General features: G+C 34.3%; 1 protein-coding gene and 1 pseudogene across 11 annotated transcripts in view; one reads left to right on the top strand and one right to left on the bottom strand.

The window, feature by feature from the left end:
• The window catches only part of CFAP54 (cilia and flagella associated protein 54), a 233,219-nt gene that overhangs the window by 172,972 nt on the left and 33,586 nt on the right, over nt 1-26,661 (bottom strand). For 9 of the 11 annotated variants that reach the window (XM_036237287.1, XM_036237282.1, XM_036237283.1 and 6 more), the window contains 10 exons: nt 24,549-24,730; nt 24,302-24,464; nt 23,281-23,366; nt 21,354-21,488; nt 20,183-20,333; nt 18,019-18,095; nt 12,357-12,485; nt 11,925-12,054; nt 7,706-7,792; nt 7,491-7,612 (listed from right to left, as the gene is read on the bottom strand). In XM_036237287.1, the coding sequence (XP_036093180.1) occupies nt 7,491-7,612; nt 7,706-7,792; nt 11,925-12,054; nt 12,357-12,485; nt 18,019-18,095; nt 20,183-20,333; nt 21,354-21,488; nt 23,281-23,366; nt 24,302-24,464; nt 24,549-24,730 (1,262 nt within the window). The other 2 variants (XM_016159396.2, XM_036237291.1) reach the window with 2 other exon arrangements.
• Nucleotides 6,453-6,571, top strand: LOC118614892 (annotated as a pseudogene).

Genomic DNA, 26,661 nt, shown 5'->3' with positions numbered 1-26,661 from the left:
TCAGCCTAAGGAAAATTATGCAACACAAGAGAAGGGGACCAATGCCTTGAATGTCAAGACGTTTCCCTCTTCTGGATTACGTTTGGAGCCTTAAAATTACACCAGCAGCACCAGCTAAGTGGCCCTAATATTAACACAAGCTACATCTGACCGCATCCCAGCTGACTAGCCAGGTGCTCCGGGCCTTCTATGTTAATTCCCAAAGTTCGCCTTGGCAGTACATGCTCCAGTGAATAAGTTGGACACTAGTATCTTCTGACTTGACACTAGTAGCTTCTCCCTGCATATCCACGAACACAGCTGAGATTTTTTTAAAACTTCCTGCTTTCTGCCATGAGCTATCACACAGCTATTTCTCAAACCTAGCTCTTAATCAGCATCATCTAATGAGTTTTTTTTAAAAATCAAGATAGTCCATCCCCACTCCAAACCCATTTAATGAAAATCTCCAGGAGCGCAGCTTGACCATCTACATTAACAAATGCCAAGAATAATTCTGAAGTACAGTAAGGCCTGGGAATCACTGATTTACAGTATCTTATTCTTTCTTTCCATCTCCAGGCCTTTCAACTTTCGGTTGTCTAGCCCGTCAATGGCTCCTCCAATACCTGTTACAGTGCAAATTCCTCCACAGCCTTTTCAGTCTTTATACAACTATACTTTCCTGCATTATCTGCCTCTCTACTCTCTTTTCTTCCCATAGCTTCCACCCTATCCAATCTAACCTCCAAAATTGTAAAAGAAAAAATGTCACTCATTTCTTAATTATGCTATATTCTTTTGCACCTCTAAGTCTTTGCCCATGAATTTCCTCTTCCTGGTCTTACATCCTCTTCTGTGCTACAAGACCCACTCAGATATCACTTCCTCTGACTTCTTCCACGGTAAGTCCCATGCATTTAGGTTTCCATTCCTTTCCTTTCACACAATCTTCATTTTAGTAGGTATTATGCAATATGGTATCTGTGTACAAGACTATCCATACTCTCTAAATAATTAGTGTCTTGGTGACAAAGACAGTGCTCTATTTATCTCTTTAGGTTTAATAAATGTGTTTTGATTGAAAGACATAAGAAATTATGATAGAAGAGGATGATCTTCACTATAATATATTCTAAGAAAGCATGTTTAAAATGTTCTGACTGGGTCTTGATCAATTTTAACTTTATACCCCCTCATTCAGATCTCATGGTCTGATTCAAAATAGGTTAATAAAAGTATTAAAGTTTTAATTGAAAGGTAACAGAAGAAAAATATAAAAGAAAATTCTTGATTTATGTAAATCATATAAACTTTATAATAGGACTCAAGGTAAACTCTAATGCTAGCTAGAAATTAAAATCCTAATTTAGTGAGCCAAATCAATGAGCTGCTAATATGATTCCATTTGTCAGAAAGTGACTAGGGGTTTTTTAAAGGAGGTTTCTCAGATAGAAAGGAGGAACTATCACCAGAAAAGAAGTTTCAAAAAAATCAAGAAAGAAAAATTCCCAAGAAGCTAGCTCTACTTAGTTATGAAAAAGAAAGTGCTATCAGTGTGGACATGAATGTTGCCTATACCGGCAATGCTCTAGAGCAGCGGTCCCCAAACGTTTTGGCACCAGGGACCAGTGCTCCTGTGAGAATCCAGTGCCTGATGATCTGAGGTGGAGCTGAGGTGGTGATGCTAGCGCTGGGGAATGGCTGCAAAGACAGACAAAGCTTCACTCGCTCGCTTGCTGCTAGCCTCCTGCTGTGCGGCCCAGTTCCTAACAGGCCACAGACCAGTACCAGTTCACTGCCAGGGGGTTGGGGACTCCTACTCTAGAACAGCAAAGTACTGTGATCACACAACCTAGACAACCACTTCTTAATTGAAAGTCAAGAAGAAATGGGTTTTCCATGACATATAAGATAACAGAAAATAACTGTATCCTCACTCTTCCATTGCCTAGCACAGTGCCTGGCAAATCAGAAGGGCTCACTAAACTTAAAGAAGAAATGAGTCTTTACCTATCACAGGGAAATAATCACCCAGGGAACCGCAACAAAAAAAGATTCCTACACCAATTCTCGAGGCAAGTAAGTTCTGGGTGTTTTTTTCAGTGGCGATTTGTGCTGTAGTGCGCCCCACACAATAATACTGAAGTCCAAAATACTATTGTCTGAATGTCATTCTCTCTGCCTATAGTTTCCATTACAGAAACTGAGACCTGCTTCTTTTCAGAAGTTACTCAATGCTTATAGGGTAGATTGACATTAAATGCATTTGATGACGGCTTAACACCCACAGTGCAGCAAAACACTTATGGAAAGATATAATGTAATCTTAAAGGGCACGATTAAGACATATGTAAACAACTCTCATAAGGCAAAGTGCCTTATTAACTACTTGTCTAGTGGATCTCCCTGAGGTAAATTCTGGGTTCTTGACACTATTATATACATTTAAGAATAAGATGAAAACTAGATTTAGTCACATCCAAGAATCCTGGAAATGAATATTGCTGAGAATAAATCATACAATTTATAATACCAATATAAGAGAAAACAAAATATGTAGTTTAATCGAGAAAAATATACATAGAGCGCCAAAATATAGTTCTGATATCACAAAACAGAATGTTCCAGAGTATCTAAAGTGGAAGATAGAGTAATAGTAATAATACTAATGGCTAACATTTACTGACTGCTTTCTCTATACCAACCAGTAAGCATTTTATATGCATCATTTAATTTAATCTTCCTAAGAACCCACATTTTACAGATGAAGAAATTAAAATTTAAGAGAGCATAAGTAACTTGACACCACTAGTCACTGGCAGAACCAAAACTCTAATCCAAGACCCTTCGACTCCTAAGCTAAATTATCACAAAGATGACTTAAAAGAAGTGTGGAAAAATAACCCGATGAACTTTCCCACGCAATAACCTTAAAACATTTAAAAGAAAAAGAAACTAAAATGTAAATATGCTTAAATCTTTTGTCAGTAGTTTGAAGGCTGACGGTCAAAACACGATCTCATGCGAGATGTCAGAATCAGAAAGGGTTTGTTCTTAATGAAGAAGACTTCGGTGTGGAGTAATCAAAAAAAGCTGAGAAGGTCTTTGACCAAAAAAAAAAGTTCGTTCACATATATTCTTCCCAGAAAAAGCAAATAGAATTGATTTGACTAAAATGCTATAAAAAGGGGGGGGGGCAGGTGGAATTACACTCAGTAATCCAAATACTGCTAACATAGTTAATAGAGTGGTATTTAGAAGCAATCGAGATATAAATTTAAGGAATATTCAAGGCAGGAATTATTAAAACTTCTAGTGGCCTGTGCTTATTAGTTCTGGTTGCAATAGGGCCATAAAATTAGATTCTGTGTCGATTATAAAAAACAATCTGCTAACTCATAATGTTCCTTTGCTTAAAACTGAAACAGTATTACTGAAATTTGAAACTGCTAAGATCATCTCAACTAACAATTTGCTTAGGTTCCAATAAATAATATTAGGAGAAAACTAGACAGACACTTGGAGTTCCCTGCAATAGAAGCAACAGGAAAACCAGGCTTGGACCAAAGCAGATCTGTAGAGCCAGGAGGGTCTACAGATCAGGACACAGGCATTAGAATGAATGAACAGTAACTGGTCTGAGTCTTTTTATCCCTCTGCTCAAGATTCAGATTCCAAAAAGGGAGCAACCAATTGGCCCAGCTTGCATTATCAGCCCTACTCATGGCCAGCAGGGAAGAAAGCCCCTGAAAAGTCCCACCTAGTTATATCTACTGGGGAAGAAGAAATTCCTCAAAAGATGATGTTTGGAAGGGGAAATGGATGCTAAACAGAAAACAGCAGTGTGTACCTCTGCCCTGGTAACACTTAGCATGTGGAAGGAGTAGTCTTACCTCTTCGCAGTGAGAAGTCCCATCTGCAAAGAAGCTTAATGTTCAGTTGGTGGACTCTGAAGTTTACATTAAGAGCAATGATCATTAAGTCATATGACTATTTCTCTATTTGATCAGGAGTAGACAAACAGGGACACCTTAGATGGTTCTAGGTATAATCCATTAAAATAAATCTGAGGTATAATGTGTAAAAGGCCAATATGGTCTTCCAGAAATCAAATAACCAAGATAGGAAAATAGAAAAAATAAATCCCCATAATCAAGAAGAAAGTCAGTCATCTCACTTGGAAAGCTAACAGTTTATAATAAAAGTTTTGTCCCTCATTTATGACAACAAGTCATCCACCTTTAATTGATTTGTAATAAAACAGACACCTGATGAGATTTCTACAACGTCAGGAAACTTTTGGAAACCTATAACAGGGTATGAATTATTTAAGAGTTCTAAAAAGACCCAGTCTTTTCAAAGCATTTTATGGTATCAGGTGACTTATAACTTACTGATTTGGGGATAATTTTATTACAAGATCATGATAATGTAAAATTTTCTGTAATATAAAATGATTGCCAAGGGAAAGAAATTTATTTGTCTTCTTTAAGGAAAGTTTGGCAATTATTTGAGCCATAATATCCTTGTTTATGAGAGTACCCTGAAGACTGATCATTAAGCCTTAATACTTGGATAAAAAAACTACCACTGAAGAGTAGAAGTGGTTATAGAAAATTTCAGAACTTCTAAATAAATATTCAACATTTGCTAGTTGGTGAAAATCCTCAAGGAGGACCCCTCATAAAAAGTAAGGTCTCGAAATGTATGTCATGAGTCTATGATCAGAGGATACTATGTTTACAATTGTTCTTAAGTTAAAATAGTTTCACTTAAGAAATAGAAGGAAAATACACCCAAGTAGAACATGAAAACTTCGGGCTTTCCACATGTCCAGTATGTTCCTTAGTCTCAGTGATAGGGAGATAGAGACTTAATGGGAGTGCGCAAACAAGACTGAGTCACAATAAAACAAAAGAGAAATCCCCAGATGTTTTACTCTCTGCAGGCTCCGAGAAGCCACAAGATTAGTCCTGAGAGAAACAGTTCTAAAAGAAAGATAAGCTTTATTTGACAAAGAAATAGGACTGAGTATCAATGTCCTTCAAGTACAAGACAATAACAAGTGGCCACAGAAGCATCTGCTGAAGAAATGTCTCCTAACAAAGGTCAGAAGTCTTCCAACAAAGGTAAGACACTACTTGGCCTTGAAATTGTCTAACGCCACCATCATACTCCCTCATTCAAATGTTGGAAATTGAAATGTAATGCCAGGGCAGACTTCCCCACCTTGAACACTGATTAACATCTGTCCACCAAAATCTTTAGATTGCTTGTGTACTAGACTCTATTTTCTCTAGGTCTCACTTCTGAGTATCCTCTTCTGACACCCCTTTTGCCCCCTTGCCATTGCATCTGAGCTTCTGTCACACTGAATGACCTACTGGACTATAAGTATTCTGTGACCCACCTTTTCTAGCCTTGGAACCTGAGCACCTGTGGTTCTCTCTGCCTGGAATGCCCCTTCCACCTTTGTCCTCCTCTTTCTCTCTGGCTACTACTGCTTAACTTTCAATATTCGATTTCACGAAATCTTTCCTAAATGTTTCCTTAAACATTCCCCACAATTGGGTTAGGCATCCCCCTAACGAATTCCCCTGGCACTCTTGCAATTAAAGCATCTATAGCACTAACCCATAATTACTTACTTATTTGTCTTGTTCCCATAGGCTGGATTTACCTTGAAGTCAAGGACCATGAAGAGAAGGCAAACTATCAATATTTTTTAATAGACAAAGGATTTCTGTTTGTTTTTATCCCCATACTCAGTATAATATTAGGCACATAGTCAGCTTTCAATAATTATTTGCCAAATGGATCATAGGCACTCAAAAATACTTGTTGGATGGATATAGTGATGGGCAGATGACCAAGACATGCTACATATCAGAAATCTTAACTTCTAATATTCTACTTCATGACCTCTAAAACCCATCCTTCTAGCTCTCTCAGACTCTGATTTTATGGTCTCTGACCTCATAGAGTAGTCCAGTCTCCTAACATCTCCATAGCCCCCAAGTCTTTAAGTGCCTAGATGGCATCATTTCCTTTCCTACTCAAACTGTACCATTTTTAATCCAAAATTTTAACCTACACTTTCTTTAAAAAGAAAGAACCAACCCTGTACAAAACTCTGTGATCACAAATATTCTGTTGTCACAGCTACTAAGAATACCATACCAAGATAATGTCATACTACCATGCAGATGGGGCCCCATTGAAATTCATAGTCTTCACCCTCAGCTAGAACTTCATCATGCTGGTCAGTCTTTTTTAACTTGGAATTACCTCCCTCATCCATTCCTCTCTACTCTCCAATCATCACCTCTCTGCTCAGTCTACCTATCCACTCTCACTCTCTATTTAACAGATATCTTTGCCTCCTTCGTTATCAGATGATTGGGGTAAGAGGGCATTCTACTCAACTCACTGCCTCCACACCAAAAGACTTAATTAAATTTATATTTATTGTCTATGACCATGCCAACCTGAACATGCTCGATTTCATCTAATCTCAGAAGTTAAGCAGGGTCAGGCCTAGTTAGTACTTGGATGGGAGACCACATAGGAATACTGGGTGCTGTAGGTATAATTAATTAATATTAATTAATTTATATTTATTCATTCCTCCTTCCCTTCTATATCAGAGAATATGGTATCTGTCCTGAAGCCAGCCGTCCATTGAAGATTAATCCTTTTATCTGTGTTTTCAATCTCATCCCTTGTCCTAGGACTCCATTTTTTGTATTAACCATTCTCTCTTATCTTCAATTTCTCTCTTTTTTCTGGCTTTTCATTCTTAGCATATGAATATGCTAAATTTTCTCTCTTAAACGCTTTTTAACTCCGTATTCTCCCCCTAGCATTGACCTACTTCTTTCTTTCCCTTATCAGCCAAGCTACTTTTAGCATTATTCTTTACCTCATCATGTGCCATTTACTCAGCCAATACAATCAATCTTTTGTGGGTGATAAATAGCGGGAAAAAAATAAAAAGAATGCCATAACTTGAAATATTATTGCCCTCAGGAATTTAAACTCTAAAATGACAAACAACGAATTAGCCAGAAGACAGAACAATTTTCAGAATAAAATGAGACAATAAGGCAACTGGTCTATAAATTGGCTTTATCCATCTGAGAGAAGGTACCTTAGCCAATGGATTTTAAGTATTTTAATTCCATAGAAGAAATGCATTATGCTAGTATGGTGTCACTTAAATTCTAGAATGTCCCTTATTTTGAACCCTCCTGATTTTATTTGGCTTCCAACGTTAAGTTGCCCCTACAGAGAGAGAATCTCTCATTTAAGGATTGCTTAGGACTGGAGATACAGATTATTTCCCCTGCTCAGAACTGTTCCACTTCTCAGAGGACTAGATATGGTGAACCTGTAGGTTCATAATCTAATATTAAGGGCAACACATTATTTTTAGCAAAGGAAAATAAATCATTCATTTTAACAGAGATTGTATGTCAAGACTAAAAGAAAGAATGATATATTGTTACCATCAAAAAGTTATGTGAAGATGTAGAGGTTGCATCTTTCTCAAATATTAGAAGAGCTTTCTGCATCAAGTAAATAGCTTTAGATAGCTTATTCTTCCTTATTTTATTCATTACACTTAATTCTGAAAAAGTAAACAAACATTTTACCAAAAGGGTAACATAAAAACTATCTTCAAAATTTTTTTAGAAAGATGGATTATTCTTATTTTAATTACCTGTAAAACAATCAGTGCTTCCAGATTGTTTTAGCTTTTCTGGAATTTTGGCAGAAGTATTTTTGCTAACTACTGGAGTCTGCAAAACTGTAAAAGAAGATAGAGATTGCCATTACAATTAAGTTGTGTCCAAGAAAGTAAATATTTTCTAAACATTAAAGAGTAACTATTTATAAAATTATTGCCTCCTCTATTACATCTTTTTTTTTCATTAATAGATAAATATTCAAACAAATCTACTATAATGTGGTTTTATTGTCAAATCTTATATTGGCCACTTCTTGTATTTGCCACAGTATACCTGTGGAATATGAATTTTAAAACTATATAAATGACTTCTTTCTATTTCATCTTAAATAAAAGTATCTTGAAGACTGATAAATAGGATCCAAGCTACATTTGTCCACTTTCTTTTTCATAAGCTTTTCACAACTGCTTTATCCATGGTCTCTGCAAGAGCTCTGGGCACCATGTGAAGACTTCCACTCTCCTCTAGCTGTGACTGATGAAATGAAGGCCTCTCTCAAGACTTTCAGCTAATGTACAAATTATCGCTATTTGATTGTGGGCAGTGAGACATCCAGGTATACAGTTGGGACTGACCATCATTGGTGGTCCAGGAAAGAAAGGAAGCTAAATGAGGGAGAAAAGGATAAAGGTATGTATGCTGAACCAGGGAGATGGAGAATGCTGCACTGATTGTTGATTTTTCAGGTATGGTCCTCAAGAGACCTGGCAATATTTTATTTCTGTCTTTGGAGGTATGTGAGGGTTTCTATAGAAACCATACAAGAAACCCCTTTTACTGAGGTTTAATCATTTGAACTAATGCATGTCAGTCACGATGAGATAGTGATTGATGAAAAGATGCCAAAAGACACCATTAAAGGATATGATTTCTCTAATGGAGAAGGATAAGGGAATTTATCTGTATGGAGATAGTTATCATTCTCTCAGTACCTAGGGTATTGTATATGCTAATTAAGCTATAGCTCTCATGATTATAATTACTGAAGATAAGATGGATAAGATTGCAAGAAAATTCTGAAGGCCCAATAAAAATAAGTCATATTTAATGCTACTGTCATCGACAGGCAACCACTGTAAAGTTCTTGAATAAGAATGATGAAAGTAGTTTTTAGGCAATATTAGTCTGGCAGCAGCAAACAAGAGTGAACAAAGACAGGAGGAACGAACTGATCATCCGTGTGAGAGTGGCAGTTCGATAAAGCAGAGAAAAAAATCCAAGGAGACCCAGAGATTGCAAAGGAATAATAACTAAATATTTCATTTAAACTTAAGGGCAAGTCCTCCAGCGACATCCGCAAGTGGTCTCTGATAAAACCTCAGAGAATTATTTGGCTTTCAAAGATTTACAGATGACAGTTAGAGAACTAGTTAGTAATTCTAAGAATAAATAAACCTACTGAGAATCATGAGCTAGTTTTCCTAAAGAAAACCTGATGCATATATGCCATTTACATTTTGAAATATATTCCTGATCCAAATCTTTTTAAACTAATGTTTAAGGTTATTATTCTAAGTGATCTAATTTATGTATTAGAAAAACTTTATCAAGTTTTTAAATTGATTTATGATTCAGAGATATTTTCATTATTATTTGCTTCCCTCCACACAAAGCATGTTTCTTTAAGAAACAGCTTTTAAAACAATGCAATGTTTAAAATAAAATGTAAAAGGATAAAATTTAAAAAAGGAAATTTTATATAAATAAAATGCAAACACAAATAAGTGGTCCTAAATGTATATCAAATTGGTAACGTAACCATAAAAAATTTGAACATAGTCTCTGATGTGTGATATAGTCTAAATACGAAATGAACTGCAAAGAAATCCTCAATTTACTATTAGGTTTTGTTGTTAATAGTGGCTTGGTTTAATAATTTTTAAAGTATTTTGTTAATATGGTAGGATAATGCAAATGATTTATTGCACTGATATTGCTAGGAACCAGAGTTCTCAACATGGGAAAAGGGAAATATAAAAAGGGAATGCAGAACATTGGACTTTCAAAGTATTGGACTTTGAAATGACAATATCAGAGAGAACTAGTAATATAAATAAGTGTATATTCTTATCTCTATTGACAAAAAGGAGATAGTTGACACCCCAATAACAATGAGCACTCCTAACTCACAGACTTTAGTTTCTAAATATTGTTTCTTACCAAAAAGAACCAAAGATCCTTAGGAAAATGATGGATTCCAGGTGGGTCTGGGATAGATAAAGCATAAGGTAGGTCTAGAACATTTTGTTGTGCAGAAAGCAAGAAATTGCTCAATGAATAATGGGACATATCAAAAGAACACAGGACCAAGTTTGAGGCCTACCACCAGCAAAATGTGTGACTTTGAGATTCAGAAAGAACAATCAAAATAACTGATTTTAAAAGATTTAAGAAAAAAGAAATCCAGTCCATAGTGTAATTCAAAAAATTACAAGAGAAATAGTAGGAACAGTTCTTTTTTACAAAGGATATCAGTAAATAAATGTACCAGAAATACTTCAATTAGAAAATCACCATATGATCCAACAATCCCACTTTTGGGTATATCACCAAAGGAAATGAAAGCAAAATCTTAAAGAGATGTCTGCACTCCTATGTTCACTGCAGTAGTCACAACAGCCAAGATATGAAACAACTTAAGCGTCTGCTAATGGAGAATGGATAAGAAAGATGTAGTATATATACAACGGAATATTATTCAGCCATGAGAAAGAAGGAAATCGTGTTATTTGCAATAACATGGATGGACCCCAAAGGCAATATGCTAAGTGAAATAAGTCAGACAAAGAAAATACTATGTGACATCACTTATATGTGGAATCTAAAAAAGCTGAACTCATAGAAACAGTACAGTGATGGCTTTACCAGGAGCTGGGAGGGGGAGGAAATGGGGAAATGTTGGTAAAAGGGTACAGACTACCAGTTGTAAAATGAATAAGCTTTGGGAATCTAATGTGCAGCATGGTTAATACAGTTAAAAATGCTGTATTATATACTCGAAAGTTGCTAAAAGAGATCTAAATGTTCTCAACACAAAACATAAATGGTAATTATGGGACATGATGCAGGTTAATTAATTAACTAACCAGCATCTGAGTAAATCTATTATGCTGTATATATGATGTGACATCTGAATACTTAGACAAAGATCAGAGGTCATATTAGGTCAGAACATTCCGTTTTAGTCTAAAATTACTCAGTAATTTAAAATAGAGAATTGCTACTTATATAACTATTGGCTATATAATCATGTCAAGAGTAGTTTGAATTTATCAAAATTTAACCTCAAACAGAATAATTTTTAGAACTAATGATATTAAATATTGCTCTGAAACTCAAGTAAATATGTTATTTGTATTACCATTGGCACCTTTTCTTAAAATGTTTTCATCTCTTTACCTAATAAGGCAAGAACAACTTAGATCCAACTCTGTCCTCTGACACTGCTGTAAGAGATGTCTTTCTCAGTTTTTCATTAGCTTCTAAGATAAAATATAAACCCTCTACCCCTTCAAGATCTACCTGTGATCTATCTCTCTAGGCATATCTGCGTCATTCCCCAACAGTGCTCTTTACCTAGGCTATAACAGAATTCTAGTTCTTGATTGTACCATACCATTGTTTGCTTCCACCTGGCTAGAAGTTATTTTCTCTAACCAAAATGATGGCCTCCTTTCAATCTTCTCCATAAAGATAATATTTACTAGCTTTCTGGTCAATTATCACCTCTTCCAGGTGAAAGGAGTCACCCCTGACTTTCTCATCTAATATAGATACTCTTCTGTGTGCCCATAACTAAAACTCTGAACCCATTTATATTACATTTAATAACCTCAATTGTTATTGTTGGCTTACTTATCTAGAAGCCCAAAAGTAGGGGCAATGTCTTATTTTCAGAAAGCCTAATAAGGTTCCTGAATCTTGGTAGGCACCTAATATATGTTTGTTTGAATGAACAAAATTCTAAGTATTTACTATATAGCTCAAACAATTTGTAAGAAGTATAGCTATTCAAGGTGTAAAAAGATAATGAAAAATATCTGTTGATAATAATCAAAAAAGTAAGAAAAATAATAAAATTTATCTGGAACATATCCAGTTAAAAAGAACATAATTTACAAAATAAATAGATTCTATACTTAAACTTGTCCTACAATTGATTCAGAACAAATTATTCATTTTGATGACTACTACCTTGCAACTGGTCAAGAAGTACAACAGCTACTCGGTGCTGAGCTTGAATTAGTTCAAGATGCAAATCCATGATGAAATTATTAGGTGTGACTGGTTTGGAAATATCTCTATCTGTATCACAGGTGTACTTTGAAAGAGTTGAAGTAAAAATAAAAAAGAAATAATTACCAATACATACTAAAAGTAGTTCTATCCTATTAGCACTCAAGTTATCATTTTATTCTTAATCGTTAAATTTTCTTCATTTCTCAACCCTTTGCAATCTGGTTTACACACAAATAAATCTGCTTTTCAAATTCCTCTTCAGTGACAAATTCAAAGACTCCTAGCTTATGAGAGAGAAGTCACCACAAAGCATGCTACACTTATCTACTTGCAATCCAGCCCTTGTACTAATTAACTAAAACTTTAAGAGTTTCCCATTCTTACCTTGGCATAATAATGATCAATTACTGATGATCCATTTGGCAAAGTAGTTAACATGCAATGGAAATTTATTCCACCAATTGCTTTGTCAAGAAGTTCGTAAGCCAAATATAACTGTTCCAAAGGTTTTTTCTAAAGTGATTTTGTAAACAAAAAATTAAAATTAAGAGAAAACTTTATGAAACATTTCTAAACTTCTTTTAATAATTCAAAACCAAATAAATTAAATAGTCTATCCAATATCAACAATATTATATTTCTTACTAAGTGTCTTTGTCTTTGATTAAATATGGAGTACTATTAATAGTTTATATAATAAATACATCATTCCATCATTTTTCCAAATATAAATTAAACTTTTCACAAGCATATATATAACTTCCTTTTATGGTTTTCAGAATTCTGATTGTACCAAATGTGTAGGTAAAATTTTAAAATATTACTCATTTGTCATTTTCATATACTTTATTTTGAAACTTAATTTTTTTTAAATCTCAGAAATCTCTGAGCTAGAAATTCAGACTTAGAGACCATTAAATCCAATGATGTACATTGTGATTTTCAAAAACAAAATTTTTTTAATGTAATTATTCTACGTAGAGACAAATACAGAGAATAACATAAGCGCAATCAACTTTGTTCAAACTTTCTAATTTTCCACATTTTCTCTAGAAAAAAACTTAGGAAATTTCTTGTCCACAATGGCATTCCTCTTCTCTGTCCCTAGAGGTAGCCATTGTCTTTAAATCTGGTTTTACCATTCTTTTGTGTGTTTTTAAATTTTACCAAGTGTGTCTGTTAATGATATGTAATATTGCTTTGCATATTTTTAATTCTCTCATAAAATTTTATGGTTTGCTTTTTTTCACTCAACCTCATGTTGCTGAAATTTTTCATGCTATAAAGAAACACTGACTGACACTAAATGTTCGAAACACAGAATGACTAAATATTCCAAGCAAACAGGAATGTAATACGCAGAGCTGGAGGAGTCTATCGCCTGGGGAGCAAAGGTCAAGAAAGTTGCCAATGATATTTTGCTGCATGCAGCAGCCTCGGTGAATCTAAGAATCTAGGAGGTAGCTGACAACAATCTAAAGGGTCTACTACACTAAAGGAAGTGAATTATAAGAGCTTGCCCATTAGGGCTAGTCAATTCAGATCTTCCATCTGCCACTGTAGAATAAGAACTCTCTTTTTCCTTCTGCATTACAAATTCATGCAAATGCCTCGCATTAGAAGACTAACCTAGAGCCATACGGAAATAAAATGCTGGGAAATAATAGTTCCAAGTTTTCTCCCTATAAAGCAATGATGGCAATGATGCCAATATGACTCTAGTTCAAGCCAATCCTAGTTCATTCATATTCACAGCTACAGTGAATTGTTGTTTCCCAAGAAATATGTCACTATTTATTTATCCACTCTCCTGCTGATGGACATTTAGATTACTATTATTAAAAAAATGCAATGCATTGTAGTTGTCTATGAATAAATATAAGGTTGATACTTCCTTTATAGTTCTTAGACCTTTTTTTTTTTTTTTTTTGCTTTCTTTTTGTATATTCTTATGTTGTTACATCGGTATAAAAGGACTGCTTTTAATTTTTACCATAGGTATAACATTCATTGAAGGTCTTCGGATGATACCCTTTATGGAATACTGACATTCTCTTCTATTCCTAACTCGTTAAGAGTTATATTTCAAAAAGATAGTTGCTGAATTTTGTCAAATGTTTTTATTGCATCTTTTTATCTAGTGAGGTGGTCATATTTTTTTCTTTTCAACTGCTAATGTGGTATATTGCATTATAGATTTTTCTAATGTTAAATCATCCTTGTATTCCTGGAATATGCACAATTTGATTAAATATATCCATTCAAGATACATATGTGTGTGTGTGTGTGTATACATATATATACATATATATCAATCATCCCCTCCCTTCTTGAATAGAAATGTAAGATTCACAGGCTTAGGGAGGTTTTAGAACAACTTGAGTAGTGTAAATTCAAATAATAGACCTATGTGAGAACAGGCCTAAGATTATAAATCATTAGGAAGAGACTTCCATCCACTCCCTCAGCACTCGTTGAGCAATCTACCTATACAAACAGGCAGATTTTTTTCCTAGTCTACCTTCTCCTAAGATGTAGTCTTTTATCAATTCTAACTTTATATGTGTCTCAATTCCAAGCCCACATCTTTCATGTGCCCAAGCCTCATCTCTTGTCCCTGGATGGCTGTTAATCAAAGCATCATTGTAAATGAGCCATCGACCTACTGCGGCATCCACTCATAAACTTACCATTCTGGTGTTCAGTTTCCTCTCTATTTTGACCCCTGCGATTTATCTTACTTTCTTATAAACTCTACAATGTGCTTGAGGATATGTTTAATTCTGTCCAAAATTTCTAGGTGTTTTGTAGTAAGAGTGTTTTCAGATCACCCAGTTTACTGCTTTTCCAGAAACAGAAGTCATTAAGTATAACTTTTTAAAATCAAAAAGTTTCAAAGTCCTGACACGCGCTCACATAATATCATCATCACTACCACCACCACCATCTTTATCATCATTATCGTCATCATCACAGCTAACATTTAATTAAAACATGTTTCAGATACTGAACTTAATGCTTTATATAGATTTTTTTTAATTTCCATAGTCCTTTAAGGTGATTCTTATAATTTCATAATCTATTTGTTGAAATAGATTATGTATTCAATAAAACTTACAAATAATGTTTTTATCTAATCACAATAGCACCTTACATTTTTTAAATAGTTGCATGTATATATGCAAGATATTCATTTTATCTCACCTACAGGCTCTGCTAGGTGAGCATATGGATTTAGGACTGTTCTTACAATAAATTATCACTCCTCTGCCCACTTCACTCCCCACCACATGGGTCTGAGGCCCTAAGTGGAGATTCAGTGCTGTATATGAAACAGAAGAGAAAAACTGAATAGCTACCATATTCCAAGTACTGGTTTCCACAATGTTGCCAATATCTCATTTAAACTGTATAGCTAAAATAGTTCTGGTGGAATAGAGCTATTGTCATAACTTTACAGATGAAGACACTAACATTAAAACAGGTAAAATCATTCGTTCAAGATCACACAAGCAGGCAATATCAGATTCCGGACTGAACTCCCGGTCTCCCAACACTAACTGCTATGGCCTTAGGCCACACCATTGAATCACCTCTACTACGTCTACTTTTATGTTTTAGTATAGCTGAGAAGGTTGTACTGCACAATTTTAGGGGGTGCCTTTTACACTGTTGTCATCACAGACTTGTATATTTATTTTGACAATTTCCCATCAGATGACAGTATGTCATCTTGAGGAAAGGGTGCATTTTTCTAATTTAAATAATAGTAGCAATAGTTCATAAATGATCTCCAGTTTCTTTGTTGTGGGAAAATTGCCACCTTCCAAGAAATGTATTTCATTTAGTGGCTTTAGTTCCCATCACAAAGCAAAACCTTGCACTTTGAAACTTCCACTAGACTTCCCATCCCTGCCCTATGAAGCCTCAGGAAATAAGTGCTAGCCCCATTAAGCCAATGACTCTCAAATTCTTGTGCCATAAAAATCTACTTGGGGAACTTTTAAGAGACACATACCTGAATTATGAACTTTTAAGAAACGCACATCTGAAATTATGATTCGATATTTCTAGAATGGGAAATAGGAAACTGTATATTTGACAAGCATGGTAAGTAATCCATGAAAACCACTGGCAGACAGTTATTATGCCTTTTCAATCTCTTAGGCAGTTCAAACGTTCTGTTTTCGATTTAATATTTCTTAACTCTAGCTCTCTTCAAAAGATACAATATAACATAAAGAACTCAAAAATTGCGCTCTCTGAAACTTATAATTAGAAAATGGACATTTATTTCAGAAAGTAATTTCAGAATGACCCCCTAGTCCTCCAGTGCATACATATTTGATTAGTACCCAGTTTCTTAGGACTTGTATTTCTGTGCATTAGAAAAAAACATTTTCTATAAATATCCTGAAGATACCTTTCTATAATCAGGAGCCAATATAGCATAGTGGCTAAACACCTGGACTTTAAAGGCAACATGCCTAAGTTTAAATCCACTTTCTGTGAGACTCTGAGCAAGCTGGATGCAGTAGTGAAAATGAACACTATCACTACACAAATCAGCTTGAGTCAATCGCACAAACACAATACTGAGATAAAAAGCAAGCTGCAGAAGAATACACACATCATGACAGCACTTATACAAATTGAAAAACAATACTCTCTACTGCCCAAGAATACACACATACATAATGAAAGTGCAGTACTAAAATGCTTGGACTTTATATCACTACATTTAGAACAGCAGTTGCTCCTACACAGGGAGCCAGTGTGTAAGCGATGTGACCAGGAGGGGTTAGTGAAGGAACCGAGTTTCAACTGTTCTAATATGAACAGTGCTTTGTTTCCTTACATCAGGGAGGTGGGGAAATGGGTCTTTGTTATAATAGTCTCTATCACTTTAAATCATATATTTCAAATCAATTTTACAGAGAAAATATAGTAATCATGAGGATTAACATTTAGCAACAGGAAAAGTGCTGATAATACGATGTTAAGGGGAAAAAAAGCACCAGAAGGCTATGATGTCAAAAAAAAAAAAAAAACCTGGGTAAGATTATTTTTCAGTAATATTTAAATATATAATTAAAATTTTTTTTTCATTTTCATGTTCTCTAATGTTTGTAGAACATTTGTAATCTAAAATTATGGCTTTCAAATTAATCAGGCAAACCACAATATAGATCACTGGCTTTCTCTCTAAAAAGATATTTTCAACTGCAGTCTATGTCCTAAGTAGGTATTCTCAAGGTTATAAAATGGGTTTTATTCTCAAATAATGGAAGACATGGGATTCTATCCCCTTCTTGAAAAACTACAGTACTCATAAGGAAGTTAATGCCTCTGAGAAGTCTTACAGGTAGAAATCTATCATGCTTACTCCAAAGTCACCACAAGCTACTTGTCCATGGCGTCCTTTTCTAAGTATACTGGCATCACATAGGACAGCTTGTAAAATGCTATTCTAATTCCTGCCCATAAATAAATGAATGTTTTTCACATATATGAAGCATTCATTCATATCAATAGAACACCACAATCTATGATGTACAGAAATAATTCAAATATTATAAGAAAAACACAATCAAGAAGAGGAATGGCCATTTACCCCCCTAACTTCTTTTTTCTTTAAAGCTAATGCTCACTGAGAATTTGCCATGTGCCAGGGACTGTTCTAAGTGTATTTTAAACAGGTAATAACTCATTTATATCTGTCAGAGGCAGATGCAAAGTAAGATATCTCTGCTCTATAATCTGTGAATCACAACACATTCAAAATATCAATACTAATGTAACTATAAATCCTTTTCCAATACTTTATCTAGCTTACTTTTAAAGAGGACTGAACTTTTTCTAAAGCAAAAGCAAAAGGTAGAAAAATGTCCCTGTAGTTCTCAACATATGTAGAAACCATAAATTCTCAAATTTTAAATATTAACTATTATTTCTATAATTAACCATTATACATTTATAAATTTCCTATTATTTGAAAAATTGAAATTCATGTTTTAACTGTATTTTAAAAAATATTTTGCAATACCTTTAATATTGGAAGAATTTCCTGGTTCCCTTTCAAAGCTCCAAAGGCTTCACCAGTCCCTTTTTTTAAAGATGCCTCTGAACGAAACAGAGAGATAGAGAGGAGGAAGAGAAGGAGGAGGAGGAGGGAAGAAACAAGGGGAAAGAAAGAAGGACCAGAGGAAAGAAGAGGAGGAAAGAGAAAAATGAAAATATAGCAGCAAATCATAATCATAAAAACTTATGCTAAATTGGTATTCTTTTTAATTACCCATTATTTTAAAATGATTCAACATTTTAGAAGTTGACTTAATAACATTTCCTTTGAAACAGTTAATAGTTTTATATAAGTTAACTTAAAAGCATCTTCCAATGCAGCAAACCAAATCAAGACTCTTGATTATCAACAAGGTAATATTATGGTAAAGAGATTGGCCTTCCTTCCATAAAGTCCATTAAAAGCATTCAGAAAATAAAAGTTAGAAGCCTTATGAATTTAGATAAATATCAGAGATGGCTGCTTTGAATTAGAGGAATATAAATTATAAGTATTCATATAACAATGCTAGTTTCCTATTTTAGAATTTATCCAATAATTTAAACTAAACATTATTACTTAATACACAGCCTAATAAACATTTTGAAGCAGAATGTCGTAATTAATATACAAGAATGACTTGTACTTTATGTTTTATGTGCCAATAAGGTGATGAGAAGAACACTGTTGTAAAGTTATAAGAATTTAAGTATCTAAATGAGGACAATCCCTCATTACATAAATGTAGAAGTTTTCAAATTTATTGGATTGTGCTCCAATATTGATTAGTTCTTTAAAAGTGAAACACTTTAACAAAAAAAAATCAATACAATAAATTGTATTTAGCCCATATATAATTAAAGAGTATAAAACAGAACAAAACAATAGTCTCCCAAAAGTAACTAGTAAACAAAACAATAAAATTGAACGAGACAAAGACTTTTTTAAAAAGTAATCATTGGATCTTTTGCTTCCAGTAACAACAGATAATCTGGAAAAATTCTCCTGGCTAGCAATAACTAGAAAAACTGGAAAGTACAGTTTTATTTGCAAGCCAAGAAAATAATGAAAAATCAACAGAGGGCCAGGACCTCAGGAAAGTAGTATCACCCAGATCTTGGGAAGAGTGCCCAGACAGTATGGAATGGCATCAGAGATACTTTTCCCACTGGGGACTTTCATCAAGCTGAGAAATCGAGTGGTACTTTTCACAGCTTCAAGGGACTAAAGCAACAGGGATTGGTGTACTGGGCTCACCAAGGGTGAGAATCCAGAAAGGGTTGCATCCTAGGGGTAAGGGAAAACTGAAAATAGGTCTTCAAACAGAGAGCATCTAGGCTTCAAATTATCTTAATGTCTCAAACTGGAATAATGAGATCTGGAATTGTAGTGCCTTTGTGCATCTAGTAAAAGCAAGTATAAATCTTCTTTAGAAGAAGATAACATCATTTCAGGACTCAAATTATTTCTATAAAATATTTAGACAACATAATGTCTACCAGCCAATAAAAAATAACCAAAGTAACCAAATAGCTAATGAAGTAAGTTCTTCAATGAAGAATTCAGTATGATAAATGCAGAAGGAATGGCAGATGTTTGAAGCCCCCCCTGGCTTCTCCCACTTCCTTCAGTAGCTTTTAACCAATGACATGTAAAAGTTGTACAAATACAACCTCCCAGCTCTCTGAAGTATGTTCCGAACAGTCTCAGGGGTCCCTCATGGGAGCAAGTTCTGAACTTACCTACCTTTCTCATGAACTTACTGTACTTTATATTGGCTTCCTTTCCTTCTCTGTCTCACTTCGCTCCACCACTTTATTTCCCTGGATAGTGTCCCAAGTAAACTACTTCACTCGACTCCCTGTCTCAGAACCTATTTCTGGGAAACCAACCTAAGAAAAGGTCAGGCTGACAACACCTGAACTCACCGATAAGTCTTTACATCACAAAAAGTGGGACAGCCAGGCATTACATCCATTTAGTTAAACCTATATTATTTCTATATCTAATTATAAATCATCAATGAAGCACAATACTGAAATGCCTAATTTCCATTAACAGAAGCTATCCTGTATTCTAATATATACTTGTATGTTCGTGTGTATGTGTGTGTATGTATAATTTCATCCTTTTTCATTCAATATTTTACCTAGAGACTTTTTAAATTTTCTTCTTGGGTTTCCTAAAGACTCCAATATTTCACTTAATCGTAATGTGACCTCTGCCACCACCACAACGTCAATGTCTTCCATTTTATAGGAATGAATTATTTCATTTATCTGCCACAGAAGATAAACCCACTAAAAGGAGAAAATATACAGCAAAATCAAATTAAAGTATACAACATTGTAGAGTCACATTCTTCAAAACAGTACTTCCTTGAAATCACCATCATTTAATCACACGAAAATGTCACACAGGTACCCCTTCCTAATTAGTGCACCTGAACTATAAATAATATAAAGTTCAATGATCCTAATAAGATTATATTTAAGAACCAGTAATGTTTATGTAAATTCATAAAAAAGATTTGCTTAGCTTATGGTCTGCCTATCTAGAACCATAATGAAAATTTTATCATGTTATTTTCACATATCAGTGAAGATTTTATGTATCAGTGAAGATTATCCTCAAAATTCTCATTCCTCTTTCTAAAAGGAGCTGTTACAATCACTATCAAAGTCCTCCTATAAAATAGTGAGGAAGCGTAAGCAAGTGTTTCAGGTTCCACACTGGGTGCCTATATCCTCAAAGCTTAACGCATAAAATGAGCCATCACACTTTGGGAACTAAGACAAGAAAACAATATTTATGCGCTGATATCATTACTTCAACAGAGTACATGATAAGATCATGTCCATGAATCCTAATGTAATTAATCTCAGGAGGCCTCGGAATCACAAGAGACTGTGTTATTGCTAAAATATTTCCCATAACTTTCCAGGTTATAATATTCACCTGTTCAATTTTTCTTTCCCATAAAATAGCTCTTTAAAATAGTCTAAAAATATTACTTCTGGGGAAAAAAACTGAAACACCTTACTTATTTGTATTTTCTAATGTTAACTTTCTTGACAAATTTATCCGAGTTCATGTGACCCTGTATTTATTCCTTCTTAAAAACTTGAAATACCTCCTTTCTCCCCAAAACTAACTTGAAGTGGAAGTACTGGGAATACACTTAAAATAAATGCTCACTCAGTAATACATTTAAAAAATGGTAGTTATGCAGGTGAATAGGGAAAACTTAGATATAAAAGGTGTTTCACAATTTAAATTAGTAATAACAAAAAGCATATGGAAGAAAACAAAAGGAATACTTTATTAGTACTGATTTTCTGGGTGAACTTTGCATAGTCGTTTCTGGACATATTGATCCGCTGAATCCCTACTTTGCATTTCTGCCATAGGAACATTATTATATCCACGATGATTTCCTTATCAGGCTGAACATTCTGAAAATAAAATTGACAATGGAAATAGATAAAAATAATAAGATATATAAATATATAACATTTAATGTGTGCCAGACAACATTCTCAGAGCTTTATATATACTGCATTAGACTGAATGTTTGTGTCTTCAGATTCCTATGTTGAAATCCTAACTCTCAATGTGATACCCACAATCTCTGTCTCTTTTCACCAAGTGATGGCATAGCAAGAAGACAACCACCTACAAGCCAGGAGGCAAGTCCTCACCAGATACCAAATCTGCCAGTGCCTTGGTCTTGGATTTCTTAGCCTCCATAACTGTAAGAAATACAGTTTATTGTCTAAGCCACACAGTCTATAGCATTTTTGTTACAGCAACCTGAATGGACTAAGACACATACCATTTGATCCTCATGACAACCGATGAGGTGAGTACTATCTCATCATCCCCACTTTACAGATGAGCAAGTTGAAGCACAAGAAGATTGTTTTCTTCCCCAAGATGAAATTAATAAAAAGGAGCAGAGCTAGGATTTAAACCCATGCCATCTAGCTAAAGACTTCACTCTTAAATATGCTAGGCTACTTCTGTCTCTCTAAAAAGAAAAGTCTCAAATGTTTTTAGGCAAGTGTGTAAACCAATTAGTTCCATCCAAATTTGAAATGTTTATATCCTCTTTCTTTTTAAAATTCTTGTACTATAATAATAAAGAAGGGGAGATGAACGAGAAAGGGGAGAGGAAACAGGAACTGGGAAAGGGCACAGACCAGGGAAAAGAGACATGAAACTAAACAGAATGTCACAGTAGAATCAATAGATGATCCAGAATGAGAACATCTCCTGTCAAATCAGTTACTTGGCTTTTTTCAAAAGAAAAATAAAGTTACTCATTATATCTGATAATGAGTTTATGATTAAAACATACAAAACTGAGTTCCTCTGGAGCAGCTCTAGGATTTAATTAGGATATGTAGCACCTTAGTACAGTGTTTGGGAACATAACAGAGATCAATAAATCTTTATTAAATTGAACTGAACTAAGACATGTATGATATCTTAAAAAGCAGATAGGTAAAAATTCCTTGCATGTTTCAGCTTGATTAAAATTCTTTTTAGTTTAACTCTCCCACTATAATCACTGTTTTTGCTACCAAATATATAACAGTAGAACTTCTCAAATCTCTTATTGTGTTCCACTTACTTGAACAAAGTTAATACAATGCTCTATAACTGTGGTTTTCAAACTTCTTATAACAGTAAAATCAAGTTTTCAGATGAAATTCCATCAGATTTCAACCAGTAAAAAACGTTAGGCTGTTATCACCCAAATCTGGGCTCCCGAGGAACCTCAGAGAAGGCCTGGGGATCCCCAGAATTCAGTTTTAAAATCAGAGCTATACTAGTTTTACTTAAACATTCATACCCACAAATAAGTCACTTCTAAATACTGGCCAATTTGTGCAAAGTGACTCTAAAGAATAACCAGGTTTTATACTTACACACTGAAAAGCAGTATTTCATTAAGAATATTAACTCTTCAGTAAAATCACTGCTTAATTTAATTCATTATTAGAAACATAACTAGTCTAGAAATTTCCCAAAAAGAAACAGATTGACACCCAAAATGATGACAATAAAAAAAGAGACTTAAAACTATAAATCAGGATATAACTCAATCTCTTATTCTAATGGTGAAACTATAGAGAATTTTGGCAAGGTGTAATTCTTGTGACATTCTAAATCTGACTTTAAATGCAGTATAATACCCTCCCCTATGATACTATTAAAAATTACCCAAACTAGCTATCTCACCGGGGGAGAGGTGCAGACACAGGAATACAAAGTTGCTGCTAAATGGAAAATGTCTTCTGAATATCCATAAGTCCTCACAGAAGTATCTCAATTAATAAAGGAAAATGAAAGAAAAAATCAATTATAAAATTTCAAACAGAAAAAGCACAGAAATATAGAAGTTCTAAAAACAATGACACAAATGATATCTGGGCAAATATTATGTTAACGAGGTACTTTACATGCTTTAAAATGGGCTCTCACTCAATTCAAATAGACTATTATTATCATGAATCTACACTCTATATGCCAACTATGTTCAAAATGGAAGTGAAAAGGCTTATAATATTAAATCATATGTAAAAGATGGCCATTGGAATAAAAATAACAAAAATATCTATTCAGAAACTTCCAGGAAAAAAAAAGTACCATTACTTGGCAGAAATTATTTACTGCAATTGAGCAACCATACAATGTCTTATAAACATGGCAAACCATTTTTTAAAATGGGGTGAAATAATTCTCATTGGTCTGAAAAATAGAGGCTGCAGATTTCCAATTATATAACCAATAATTTGTAAGACTTAAAAAGTCCTAGAATGGAGAAAACTGCATGCTGGAAAGAGAGAGGAGACCACCAAACTTTTCCTTACCAAAGTGACCTGATGGCTTCAGATTTACTGCCCTACTAATCTCTTACCAAAAAGGCAGCAACTAAGTAGAGCCTCCTTCTACACAAAACCACTTCTCGGAATAAAATCCATCATCCTTAAAATGCCTAGGATCCTGCAGGATCTGACCCCCACCTATTTATTTCTCTGATCTCATCTCCTCCACATTCTCAAATTCTGTCACCACTGCCAGTGCACTCCAGCCATACATGCCTGCTTGCTATTCCTTTAACAACCAAGCACACTCTCACCTCAGGACCATTGCACTTCCTGCTCCTGCTGCCTCGAAAATTCTCTCACCTTACTTATAAAAAGCATATTTAATCAGATAAAATTATCTTAATTTTTCAAAAAGGCAAATAAATACTCACCAGGAAAAGCAATTTTTTTTTCATACAAAGCTGACTGTCCTTCTTTATGGTTTTCCAAAGGACAGATCACACCTTTGTTCCTCTTTATATTGATTAGAGGTTCTATTGCAAGAAGAAGAGTTAAATCCTTCTCTGCTTTCTTTAACTCTGGGTCATCCTGTCTCTAGAAGTATAACCCACAAGTTAATTAGTAATCCAATGACATCCTAACCAAATAAAAACAAATTAATGGCTTTGCATATATTACCTGGAGAAAATCAATAAGCTGCCTAGCTGAAGAGTCAAATAAACTCCATTCCTCATAAGTAAAAGCTAATTTTATAAATTTCACAGCAGCATCCAGAGAAATAATATTCTTCTTTTTAATAATAAGTTCTAGAAGTGATGTTTTTGGAAAACCAAACATTCCATCTTCACTATTATTTGACACTAGGAAAGAAAGAGGTTTGAATGGCATTCGTGTAAAAAAATATTTACTACCTACTAACTATCAGACACTACCAGGCACTAGGGAAATAATAGAAAAGAAACACAATCCAGGCCTTCACAGAGTTTACACGCTAGTGGGGAAAACAAGAAATCTTAGTGGGCAAATTCAGGGTGCCATAGGGACAAATTGGAAAGGCATCAAACATAGGCTCAGGATTGGAGAAGAGTTAGAAAAGGCTACTCATGGAATGCCAAACACAGAGTTAACCAGTCAAATAGGCAGATAGATAGTACAGATAGGAAGCTCAGGAAAAAAATATCTAAAACATGGATATAGCTTTTAGAGTCATCATTATACAGCCACAGTAAATGATAGGATCAGCCATAGACAATGTATAGCTCCTAGGGAAGAACAGTAAGAAACACGAACAAGTAAGAGAAGGACAGAGGGAGAAAAGACAGAAAATAAGAATGTTTAGAGACAAAGCAGCAGTTGACAGCAACAAATACTACAGAGAATACAAAGACAAAAGCACTGAAACATGACCCTTGGATTAAGCAATAAGAAGGATATCGTGGCATTCTCAGCAGAGCACTGGGGATAGAAGACTGCTTATATACAAGAAGGAAGAAAAAATTGGAACAGTGAAAATAGACAATTCCTTCAATAAATCTGACTATAACAAGAGGAAGAAATACAGGGAGGAAGCTGACAGAGGACAAGAGATGAAGCGACAGTTCAAAGAGATTAGACTTAAAAAGCTAAAGAGGAGGAAAAGAAACATACTTTCCATTTTAATAAGAGACAATGGAAAGAACGGGTGTAGATGAACGTAAATTTTCGGGTTTGGGTGAAGGAAGTCAAGGAAATTCTCATCTGAGATCTTGTATTTTCCTTGTGAAAATAAGCCCAAACTGTGGCACATGTTTGTAAGAGCCCTGCCCTTACATGGATGTGTGCATGCAAGCACATGTGCACATACACACATCCTATGTTCATTTAGAAGAACACAAGCTTAGGTCTCAGTCTTAGCTTTCACCCTTCTTTCCAGAAGCACATTACAGCCAAGTCAACTGATATTCTGAGGCAACAAATGGTAAAGCAAACTCATAAGAAAAGAAAATTAAAAGCACAAATACGTTGAAACAAAGACCACAAACGGCAACATCCTTTACTAGCAGAAGCATAAAACTGGAACAGAATGAACAACTTAAGCTTAATAAATATTCTCTCAAGGAAATAAGAGAGAATATTAGAAACATGAAGCAAGGATAAACTGCTATAAAAGAGAATCAAATAGATACTAGGTATAAAGCATATTATTACTAAAACAAAGAATGTAATAGATGGATAGAATAGAACAGTGAGAAACAAAAAACAAATTAGTGATCTGAAAAAAAAAAAGATTGAGAAACCTTACCAGAAAGCAAAAGGAAGGAATAAAAAAATGAAAATAATAAAACAAGATATGAAGACTGGACGTGTTAACATTTACCTATTATTATCCTTGGAGAATTAATAAAAGTAAACATAAGGAAAGGAATGAAGAAGTAACATGAAAAATTAAAGAAAAAATGTTAGACTTCAAAGTACCTCTTGTATTACTAGATCCACCCTTACACCAGTGTAATAAAATATAAGAACATAATAGGAAAGAGAAAGAAGTACAAGCTAAATCTATAAAACAAAAAGATTTAAACTGACTTCTCAACACTGTATTCAAGACCATAGAGAAATATGTTTAAAATTTTGAAAGGAACAACTTTTAAACAAAATATTATATCCAGCTAAACTATTTCAAAGTCCTTACAATTTTATTTAAGCAAAAAGAAATTAATTTAGAAAGAAGCAATGAAGAATGGGAAGTAAGGATAAGGAAAAAAAGCTTTAAAAATGTATTTACTGTCTTAAAAACAATGACCAGGACTTG

The sequence above is a fragment of the Rousettus aegyptiacus genome, unplaced genomic scaffold (genome assembly GCF_014176215.1).
Source record: "Rousettus aegyptiacus isolate mRouAeg1 unplaced genomic scaffold, mRouAeg1.p scaffold_m13_p_2, whole genome shotgun sequence".
Taxonomy (NCBI): Eukaryota; Metazoa; Chordata; class Mammalia; order Chiroptera; family Pteropodidae; genus Rousettus; species Rousettus aegyptiacus.
The sequence above is the reverse complement of the archived record's forward strand: the minus strand, read 5'-3'. Positions and strand labels throughout refer to the sequence as shown.